The 11,832-nt window shown below is 30.4% G+C and overlaps 2 protein-coding genes across 2 annotated transcripts; both read right to left on the bottom strand.

Annotated features, from left to right (window-relative positions):
- Positions 1-5,050: 5,050 nt before the first annotated feature.
- On the bottom strand, positions 5,051-6,485 carry LOC132252628 (putative wall-associated receptor kinase-like 11). Its single transcript, XM_059740442.1, has 2 exons — positions 6,442-6,485; positions 5,051-6,344 (listed from the first exon to the last, which is right to left on the bottom strand). Exons 1-2 carry the CDS (start codon positions 6,483-6,485, stop codon positions 5,051-5,053), a joined length of 1,338 nt encoding a protein of 445 aa, XP_059596425.1.
- LOC100249163 (wall-associated receptor kinase 5) lies at positions 6,344-7,693 on the bottom strand. The gene has a single exon (XM_059740396.1). The coding sequence runs from the start codon at positions 7,688-7,690 to the stop codon at positions 6,752-6,754; it is 939 nt and encodes a 312-aa protein (XP_059596379.1). The 5' UTR covers positions 7,691-7,693; the 3' UTR covers positions 6,344-6,751.
- Between the last annotated feature and the right edge of the window lie 4,139 nt (positions 7,694-11,832).

Here is an 11,832-nt window from a genome sequence, read left to right as displayed (position 1 = left end):
CATTAATCAATTTATAGGATCATTACAAGCCCACAAAAAGAAATAAAAAAGGAAGAACCAAGAAAACATAGAACAAGTTATTCAAGCGAAACTTACATTAAAACTGAATGAAGAAAAATTTAATGAAAGAGGTCAAATGATCATGGACGTGGTCGTAAACATCATAGTAAATGTCTGTGGACATGGTCAATGTAATAGGAGAAAATACGGATCCAATATAATACAAAAGTTTGGTTAGAAGTCTACGTTATTGGACTTGTACAAAGCTAGACATTCTTTTTGGAGTTGAACTTATTAGTAATTGTTTTATGGAAGCACTAAGAATGACTCACATGAAAACTGCCAAACCATTCTTTGTTATATCAAAGACACACTACTTGATTATGGTTTGTATTATTTACCTTCTAATGATTTTAATCTTGTTGGACGTAATGGTAGTAATTAGGGTGGAGACATAGATGATTGAAAGAGCACCACTAGCTTTATGTTTTTTTATGGGAGATACTACCCTCACTTGGACCTCAAAGAAGCAACCTATTGTGACTTCTCAACTTGTGAAGTGGAATTTGTTTTAGCAACATCATTTTTTATGTCATGCAATTTGGCTCAAAAATTTATTAAAGTGGCTTAATTTGTGACAAGAAATTAGCAATTGGTTAACTAAAAATTCTAGTTTTCCATGTTCAAAACAAGCATATCGATACAAAATATCATTTTATTAGAGATTATATTACGAAGAAGGGAGTGCAATTAAACAATTAAACAATTAAAATTTGCAAAATGCCAAAATCAAATTGCAAATATTTTTACCAAGCTTCTCAAGCTTGAAGACTTTAGAAGGTTAAGGATACTTCTTGGAGTTACAAATCAAGTTTAAGGGGGCATGTTGGAAAGTCAAACTTAATTTCAAAAGTTTATAAATATTGGGATTAGATTTGGTTTAATTTTAAAAGTTAAGGATAATATTTTATTTTAAGTGATTATTTTAGTTTCTATTTTTTAGTAATCAAGTCCTAAGAGGTTTTTATATTTTATTATTAGGAGTTTTTATTTAGTTAAGTGTAAAAATCTACAAATAAGGGATTATATTATATAATATTGGAATAAAGTAAAATAGTGGAAGACAATAAAGTTTTAATTTTTTCCAATTTTTATCTTTTTTAGGAATTGTTTGTGTTTCTCTTTCAACCATATTACTCCAACAATATCAACCAATTCTTTTGAGAAGAAAGATTAATTGTCCTATTTCTAGTTAGTGCTTCGCATTACTTTTACGGCGTGTTTGGTTTGTCAGAATAAGAAATAGAAATGAATATTTTGTTTCCATTCTTATTCCTCTCTTGAATAGAAATGAATTTGGTAATTTCAATACTTATATTTGGATGCAAATAGAAATATGAGGTTGGAATGATAATTTTTTTTTCATTTCAATGTTAAGCTAAAATAGGAATGAAAATTTAAAAAGAAAAAAAATAGAAATAATTTGTCAATAATATCCATACATATAGTTTAAAATAATTTAAAATTTTTATTTTTCTTTAAAACAAAATCTCACATTATACATAGTTTGAAATACTTTTTATTTTCATTTAAAAAATCCATGAGAGTTTTTTTTTTTCTAAATAATAAAAACCTATTTGGGCTTGTAATTTAAAAACAAAATTGTTTTAAAAATTTATACCACTATTTTGTTGTTGTTTTTTAGAAACAACTTTTAAAAACAAAGTAAAATAGAAAACTATTCTTCTGATTTTTTTTTTCATTAGAGGAAATGAATTTCAAATCAAGTGAGCCTTTGTATTAAATTTATTAATAAGTTTAATAATTTTAAAAATAATATAAAACTCAAAAAAACATATATAGAATAACTATACAAAATAATAGACATAAATAATGCTTTAAATTCTCTAATAAATCTTGTAATTTTTAAGAATAATCTGAAATTCAAAACATTGATTAATTAATTATAGATGAAATAAAATCATTCATAATGTCATATTTGTAATTTAGTAATAAATGTATGCTATATAATGAAATTTTTGGCTCATTTATACCTTAACAAGTAAATTTTATTTGCTTTTATATTCATTTAAAATATAATAGTATTAGCAATTATTCATTTTGAATAATTAATTTTTACTTTTAACAAAATAAATTAATTATGCTTTTATAAGATATTAATATTCATATTTTGATCATATTTATAAAATCATATAAGTAATATTAGAAATCATTAATTTTGAATTATTATTATTTATTTTTAACCAAATAAATCAATTAATGTTAATATCTATATTTTATAATATTTATAAAAATATATATATATATAATTTTTAATTTTATTGTATTATTAATATTCATATTTTATTAAAAACTATTTATTTTTAATTTATTTGTAATTAAAAATTGTTTTTATTTTTAATAAGATGTGAATTAAATTTAGTTTACATTAAATAAATTGAATTTACAATTTGTGTTGTTTACAAAATCAAAATAAAAAATTATTTTTAAAAACAACTTATCTCAAAAAGTCCTTAGTTTTTTTAGTTTTTGAAAAGTATTTTTAAAAATAACTTGCACTAGAGAATTAAAATACTGTCTAGGTAGAATGAATAGAAAATGGAATTTTATTTTTATTGGAATTACTTTAATTTTATTCTCATTATTATTTAAGTTATTCAAATAAAAGAATGAAGGAGAAAAGGAATAAGATGTTATTTTCGGTGTGCCAAACACACCCTTAATATTGAACGATGATTGTTTCTAGGCTTTAATTGATCATTTGAGCCCTCTACGTCTAGGCATAGTTATGAATTTATTCATATGCACTTAAGCTCTGACAGGCCTAAGCTTGATCTCATTTGTCTCCCTTCCAGATTTCAAGTATCTGTGCCCAACTGTCCAATTATTGCATCTTTCTCGAATCATGAATTTGACAACTTATCCAAACCCGTAAAAATACTACAAGAAAGAAAACCAATCAAACTAAAAACGTGGGGAGACTATGTAAGGACAAATCATGGTTAAAAGGAGTTGACAACTTATGAAAATCCCAACAAAAGAGCATAAATGAGACCTCAAAAATGTCATCTTTGACTGGTTATCGCTGTTCGTTCTCAAAAAGCACTGCTCCATTCTTCTTTTTCCACCTAGGAAAAGTGGATTGTAACTAGTGTTGCTTGGCCATGACTCAAACGGCCCTAGGCGCAGATGATTCACACATGGCATGTTGACGTACATGTTTTGCATTTGTGGTCTCAAAACAAATGGCCAACGTTTTGAAACGCCTTGTTCGACCAAAGCTTTACCAAAAAGGAGCTTCTGTGGTCATAACAAACTGCCCTGCTGCTTTTTGCTTGAATTGCCAGTTTTAATTCTTTAGGGGTGTAGGAAGAGTGTAAATAATCTTTTTTTTTTTTTTTTTTTTGGGAAAAGTCCTATTGGGAATTATTTTTATTTTATTATATTATATTAGTCTTATATTTTTTGGAAGAGTCCTATTGGGATTGTGCTATTGGAGCCCATTCCTTTTATAAGTAGAATCTCCTTCCATTTTGAGTTCCGATTACAAGTACAATCTCATTGGGACTATGTTAATGGCCCATAAAAACAGGTCATCCCTCACTTTCAATACATAAATACCAATTTTTGAGAGAGTTTTTCAAAAAGTATTTTCATTTATCTATGTGGAGGAATTTTTTCAAAACCCAAGTTGTACACATCTCGCAAAGTGCACCCAAGGTGAGATCTGGCTATTGAATCCTGGAGATAGACCACTAGTACCCTAGTGCACCGAGTTCGTCTTCAAGGAGGGTGGATCTATTTCAAGGACAGTGTTTGTCATGCCTCAATCGATAAGTTTTTCTTCTTTTTAATTCTATTCTTTGTTTGTCTTTTGGACTAGTCATTTGTTTCCATACCCTTAAAACCAACAAGGGGTTGGCTCGAGACTTTCAGGTTGAGGTCCTTAAGGTCCAATGAGACCTTAATTGCCAATTTTTCTTTAGATAAACAGATAATTTTAAGGGGACCTTAGAGAGAAGAGAAGAACCTAAATTGTTGCATCTTTAGAGAGAGATCGTTTTATAGCTTCTCCTGAGAGAGAATTCTAGTTGTCAATCAAGCCTTGTAAAGGTTGTAATAGACTTGTTCTCAGTTGGAACTTGGAAATGGTGGCATTGAAATTGAAATCGATATGAATTAATGTGCCCATCTCTCACAGTTTAATCACAGTGAATTTCCACAGATTGAGGTCTCTATTGGATTCATTGCAAAGATGATTGATCACAAATGAATTGTGCACTCTTTTCAGTGAATATACTACCGTGCTCCTGCATGATTGCTTCAGTTTCACACCGCCATTAATCATAATAGTTAGCTAATTGGATGACTTTTGTCACTTCAGCTACCAACAAATATTCGAAGCTTGTATAAACTTTGAAAGAAAACATAGCAAATAAGATGAATATTAGTTACATGTGTAAAAAAGGAAACATAACAGATATCGGGTCAGCTTTATTTTAGATTTAATCAGAATTAGCCATAGTCCTTCCTATCAATGTTTGATCTTGCCATATTTTTGTTAGCAGTCTGTAATTATTATTATTAGAGGTAATCCTGGTGTTCTCTTCTAATTAACGCAATGCTTGGTAGAAACTAATAAGTTCTACAACAGCAGTCTCTAGTTGGATTAAATGGGCAAATTTCCATTCCATGTGGTTGATCGGCTCGTCAATTTATGCATGAATTCTACACAGGTTATTTGAGTTGTACGGGATAGTGTTTAGTGGTTAATCATCCAAATAAAAGTTCATTACCTGACTGGCTATTGCTCCAAAAATTAAAACAGCTGCAGAAATTGATGATGTCCTACAATTGTTTGAACCATAAAATCAAACGCACAAGTGTTATATGTACATATTAAGGACTACAACTTTGAACATGTAGAATCAAAGTCAGAGGCTGAAAATCTTCCCAACCATCAGATAAAGTGGACAGCAGAATCATACATGAATTTGTTTCACAAACCTTTTGATATCCAGCTGCAGCTTTAAGTAGCCATGCCGTATGGTTTAGGAAAGTCCTGGTCTTCAAGTACATACTCTTCTGTAACTGCACTAGTAGATGCATAAGAATATGACCTTCCACTTACAGAGCAGTTGTCCTGGCAAGTCCGTTGAAGTGATGGCTGCTCCGTAGTCCTCCTTAATTGGTCGAGGTCTGCTGCTATTTCTTTCATGGTTGGCCTTTTCTTCCCTCCCAACTTCAGGCATATCTTAGCAAGCCTAGCAACAGCAAGAATCTCCTCTTTCTGACCATCATCCAGGATTACCTTGTCTAGAATTTCGAACAGGTAATTCTGTTTCATTGCCAATCTAAAGTGAGTTGCTAGACTTGCTTCAGATCTACTAGAACAAATTACTTTTTCGCCTGTTAAAAGTTCAGCAAGCACTACCCCGAAGGCATATACATCACTCTTATCCGTGAATTGGCCTGATCGAAAATACCCTGGATCCAAGTAACCAAATGTGCCCTGCACTAGTGTGGTCAAGTGTGTTTTTTCATGGGTTATTGACCTTGAAAGTCCAAAGTCAGAAACCACAGCCCTAAAGTGCTCATCTAACAGTATATTACTAGACTTGATATCCCTATGAAGGATAGCCGGAGAAGCATATGTATGTAAATAAGCAAGGGCTCCTGCAATTTCATCTGCAATTCGCAAGCGCTTTTCCCAAGATAATTTTGATTCACAGTTCCTATCATGGAGATGGTGAGAGAGAGTGCTATTGGAGACATATTCATAAACCAGTAAAGGAACTTCGCTCTCTAGACAGCAACCTAACAACTTCACTATGTGTCTATGGTTAATCTGTGAAAGAATGAAAACTTCATTGACAAACGTAACTACTTGCCTCTCGTCAACTATGATTGACTTCTTAATGGCTACTATGCTTCCATCCAATAGCATCCCTTTATACACTGTCCCATGACCTCCCCTGCCAAGAACTCGACTTGCATTGAAGTTGTCTGTTGCCTTTTCCAACTCTTCTATGGTATAGAGTTTTGTTTTCTCAACACTTCCTTTACCACTTGAAGTGATTTGTTGTTGCAATAGGAGACCACCATTCCTCTTGAAGAGTTTCTGCTTGAGTTTGTTTTTCTTTCTTTCCTCAAGTTGTCGATGCAACCAGAAGCCAACAGCCAGTAGGATCAGAAGAACAACAGCTATTCCTATTCCTGAATGTATAAGCCACAAAGGTAAATACAAACTGAAGAGAAAGAAAAGGGTGGACACGGGAGAGAGTCTATACCTGATGTAACGAGAATAGCTGCCTTTAGTTTTACTTTGTCACGTACACACCCATGTTCAGGTTGGCTATCATGGCTATGGTAACCAGGTGGGCAGGCACAATAGTAGCCTCCATATGTGTTTATGCATACAGCTCCTTTTTTGCAAAGAGTGTTGTTTGGGTCCATGCACTCATTAATATCTTTTAAGATGCCAAAACAGAAAAGCAAACTTATTAATAATTTTAAACTAGGAAATTGTTGGATTGGGGCTTTTATCAGAGTGCTGGAGGCCATGTTGGAGTGGTACAGACTGGTGTCCCTCATTCTGATGGAGGGGAAATGGTAGAGGCCTTGAAAATGTTTCCATTATTTTATTGCAGTACTATCTACTAATAGAAGAATTCTTGGCAATTGTGGTAGAAGGGAAAATTCTAGTCTTCTGGTTTCACAAACAATAAATTCATGTTCCTATGTAGCCAACTACCAAGCCAAGAATAATGAAGAACATAGTACCTATGCAGCCATCTTGAAGGTAAGGGTTCCCGCGGTAGCCTTGACTGCAACGACACTTATATCCACTGCCTTGATCAGAATCAACACAACGACTGTTGCTGCCACATGCATAATGGCTTCTTTTTCGGGCTTCTTGGCAAGATTTGTTTCCGATTGCCCAATTCAATATTGCAGGGTAAAAGTAGGTTTTGTTTTCACCGGACAACGTGGTGTCAAATCGATCAAAGTCCGAGAAGTTCTTCTCGGCAATGATGGCAAAGCTACATGGATTGGAGTTCGACCCGGCCATGGCCTTGGACCACATGCTCATGTTGGTAAGCCATAGATCAACGTTTGAAAGATCGTTTGAGAAAGTAGTCTGGCAGCAGCGAATTCCAGAGCAGGAAGTACGATTAGACCAGGCTTGACCTCCAGGTATGTGGCAAACTGACACACACCCGCCCGCGTATCTTGTTAGGCTACGGCTTGTACGATTTAATTCACCGATATAAGCACCTATGTCACACCCAATGCCTATAAACTTATTTTCTGCGTGGGAATAACTGTAAGGCTCCATGGGCGTAAAAGCCGATGCCGCTTGTGATGTGTAATCAAAGTAACAAGCAGCCACAGTCCAATCACAAATTCTCACATTATCCGGTGACGTCTTCAAAACTTCAACTTGAAGCACCACAAGAGAAGGGCGTGGAGGGTTGGAGGAGTAGGCGCATGAGACCTCAAAATTTTTGTCATGGTAGCAGCCTCTGCCAATACCAAATGGATAAACAATCCCAACGTTCCCACATGTCTCTTGGCAACCAGGCTTTGCCATGGACGCTGCTGTTTCCTTCGATGAGAATAGCAAGAGGATGATGATGGTGACCGGATGATCTAGTATTACTTGCATAGCCATTTTATGCAGTGTTTAAGCTTTGAAACTACCGGATCATATCATAGGTAGCCTCTTATGTGCCTCAAAACTCAGGAGCTGGCTGCATCCAATTATTAGATTTGAAGGGAATCTTCTTTATTAAAGAAAATGGGGGCCATGATAAAGTTGTTGAGCAATAAATGAAGTGAAAGTTCATGATGAAAACAACAGTAAAAGTTACCTTTTAAAGCAGGGTGACAAAGTTTAATATGATTTGCTAACATAAATTTAACATACCTTTTATGAGTTTGGGTCGAGTATAAATGGGTTTTGGTCAAATTCGTGTTGACCTATATAACCCATTTAATAAATAAGTAATTTTTTTATCAACCTATATAACACAAATTTGATCTGAATTGTCACATTTAATAATCCCACTATTAACCTAATTATGTTCTTAAATGGGAAAACTTGATTATTAAATGGGTTAAATGAGTTACATGATGTATTGTCTATTTAAATACTATGTACTTATTTGGGTTTATGTTTTTGAAACAATTATTATTCATGTTGAGTTTGGGTTGACTAATGTAGTAAAATACCTAAATTTTGACACAACCCACGATACTATCCTAAAAGAAAATTGATTAAATGATTATAAGGGATGAAAAAATCTCAAATTTGTAAAACTTACATCTCCCATTTTTTAACTTGAAGAGTAACCTATTTTTTACATAAATACCTTTCAATATTTTAATTATTTACATGTATATTTTAAAAGAAAATGTTACTTTTATAAGAAAAAAGTGAAAGCATTCTTCTTTAAAATGAGCTCTATATATATATATATATATATATATATATATAAAGTGAAAGGATAGTTTTATAAATGGAATGATTTCATCCCTTCTAATCAAATAACCCAAAGAAAATGCCATAATTTAAAAGAAAAAAATAATTGAATTAGTGTTTGCATGTATACATTTCCTGTTTTCTATTTTGAAAATAAAAAATAATAGTAACTTTTATATGTCATAATTTTAAAAAATATTTAAGAAAATTAAGGTATGAAAAAATTTTAGTACCTCCTATTTAAAATTTTAAAAGTGATTTTTAAAGATGCAAGGAAAATTATACTTTTTTTACATGATGTTTTGGGTAGGTTTAGAAGAACCTTTTCACATAAAATTAAACATATTTGGAACCTTTTAATAGAAAATAACTTTCTCTTCTGAAAAATATAAAATAGTATATTTTCTAATAATATATTTTAATTGTTTTAACTTGTTTTTCTAATGTTGTCATAAAATTAATTATAAAAATATTTAAAAAATAATTATAAAAATATAGAGAATGATTAAAAATAAAGTACTATGGATAAAAATTGCTTTTAAAAAACATTTTAAAATATAGAAAATAGATTTAAAAACATATATAAAGATGTAAAACATTAGAAAACAATTTTAAAAGTAACTATCAAAAACTTATTTTTTGTATATAGAATTTATTACTATTTTTAAAAATAATAATAATTATACATGTACAAGAAACTTGATTTTTCCCAATTGATAATAACAACGGTATAAATATGTTGAATAGTTAGTTTCTTAAAACTAATGCCAATGGAAATAATTCTTGCTAGACTTTTAGCAACACACCTTTTGAAAACAGATTAAAATGGTCGAAAAAAGCTATTACTAAATGAGTAATTTAGCAACAAATAAAAACTGTTGTTGATACCAACATCCTAAGTTGGTTATCATAGACTAAGAATAGAGAATCATAATAATTTATCTCACAACTAATAATACTTATTGTCAACATTCACTGTTCATCACATTTGATCTAAGAATGATTTAAAAGTGTCAATCTCATTAATTTCCAATGTAAACTAATTCAAAAGATATTTAACTAAAAAATAATAGAAATTTAAATATATGTAGAGCTTAATTCAAAATAAATTTCTAATAATTGAATAATAACGATTCAAAATAACATAATTATCAATAACAATTTACTCCAACATATAACATTCATTTAGTTCATAATATTTTAAAACATAACTCCCAAAAGCCATATTTGCTCCTTTATTAATCCTCCTTTCTCTTTTCTTCTTTATTAGATCTACAACACCTACAACATAAAAACTGTATTTTAAGGTAAGTTTGAGAACTTAACTATATTATAGGAATATATGAATGAAGTTATTCAACATCATTACATGTAAAACAAAAGTAAAACATTAATCATTAAATTTTCATGGATATAATAAGAGTTGAACAAAATGAATATGTTATTAAAAAAAAACTTCAATGCTAAATTTCCTTTGTATTAAATAATTTTGCATTATTATAATCCTAACAACCTAACAAACTTTGTGAACTATATTAAAGAAATTATATGCAATTTTATTAGGAAATAAATATTTTTCATTACAATCCTATAGTCAAATCATTTTCTCAATTAAATACAACATATCTCATTGAATGTTTTGTCTACAATGTTATACTTAAACTTGTATTGAGTTTTCTACAATGTTATACTTAAACTTGTTTTCTAATTCTATAATCCAATTTTAGACCTGTGATGGATATCAAAGTTGAATACAAAAATAAGTTTACATAGTCATCACATAATGACTATTTTCCATTAAATTAATAAACTTAAAGTAATATCAATATTTACCTCATGTTGTAAAAGAATCAAATGATATCTTAAAATACTCTAAGCCAAGCAACAAATTAACATATACTGACTTCTCCAAATGTTTTATGGTTTTCATTTAGATTAAATAATATACCACATTGTGAGAGAGATCTTGTAATTATTGACTCCTAAGATAGAATTGTGGATAATGGTTTTGAGTATCAATTGAAATCACCTTACCATGAGTACCTAAAGGTCTTTATGATTGTGGTGTAGCTTGGTACATGCTCTGGGACCTTTTTTGAATGAATAAAAAACATAATATTAATTTCAAAATCTAACATTAGTAAAATTAAAAATTAAAAATAAAATAAAATAAAATGAAACCTATGAATTAACTAAATTTTCATTAACTAAATTTATATTTTGTATACCTTAAACCATTTCCATCTCTTGTCTACGGAGTTCTCAAAGACCGGTTCCAATTTGTTCAGTAATACTTCTTGTAGGCGAATAAACGCATTCAATATTACATTGAAATGCCTACTAGTTAATAGTTTCTCCAAACCTTAAGAATCAAAATTTTATAATTCAATTATTTAAATGATGTGTAAAAATATGCAAGAATAATGAAACCATTTCTTCTACAACAACATATCTTGAACACTTTAATTTACCAGTAGTATGAAGCATAGAACATAACATGGTGAAAGTATGTTTATCCATCCTATATTGCTCCATACATGTTGTATTACTTCCACAAATCAATTAAGATTTTCAACTTGCAAAAATACTCTATTTGTAGGCCTTTCCATCTATGTCCACTTCTGATAACACTTCCTTATGACAATACAAAGTGCAATAAATATATTAAGTATGTTCACTATGACATATAGAATTAGGGTAAGTTGTTTTCTCCTTTCCAGCTCAATGAGGTCCATAGCTATACAAGAGTCCTAATTACAAAGGGGGAAAAAATATTCTATGTTTTTAATAAGAAAAAAATTAAATGTTGTAAGTATAAATGATCATCATTGAGAGATAAAAACAAACAAATAAAACATAAGTTGCATGGAGAAAGATAAACAAAGAAGCTAAATAAGAACTAACTTTGTCTAGCTTCTCATATGAATCAGGCCTAAGAGGTTGCATTTGAGTAATATTTTTCATAGAATGAGAAATATTTTACGTTATAAATATATTCCACATTTATCAATAAATGCATTCACTTCATTCATTTATCAATCGATCCTAACACTTTCTAATTTAATATCACTTTCTAATATATTAGAATATATTTTTTAACTTATAAGTCATATTTATATTTTTTTCATCAAATATGATGTTTTAAACTAGTTTAAAATTTAAGAAAACTAGTTAGTATGTTTTAAAAGGCGATTTTCCTTTTGGACAGACAATACGAGTGTGTATGTGTATGACCACAAGACCAACACCATTTGGAACTTAGTTCAGGACTGTTTTAAAAGGAGACTAGCCTTTTGGAAAGACATTGTGTGTGTAAGTGTGTATGT

Source organism: Vitis vinifera, chromosome 10 (genome assembly GCF_030704535.1).
Source record: "Vitis vinifera cultivar Pinot Noir 40024 chromosome 10, ASM3070453v1".
NCBI classification, from domain to species: domain Eukaryota; kingdom Viridiplantae; phylum Streptophyta; class Magnoliopsida; order Vitales; family Vitaceae; genus Vitis; species Vitis vinifera.
The sequence above is the reverse complement of the archived record's forward strand: the minus strand, read 5'-3'. Positions and strand labels throughout refer to the sequence as shown.

What these genes read in the sequence shown, in the direction of transcription:
- LOC132252628 (XM_059740442.1), bottom strand. Translation starts at nt 6,485, where the DNA reads ATGAGTGCATGGACCCAAACAACACTCTTTGCAAAAAAGGAGCT. An exon ending in CTCTTTGCAAAAAAGGAGCT is followed by an intron (nt 6,345 to 6,441) that starts GTATGCATAAAC and finishes TACGTGACAAAG; the next exon opens with TAAAACTAAAGGCAGCTATT.
- LOC100249163 (XM_059740396.1), bottom strand. Translation starts at nt 7,690, where the DNA reads ATGCAAGTAATACTAGATCATCCGGTCACCATCATCATCCTCTTGCTA.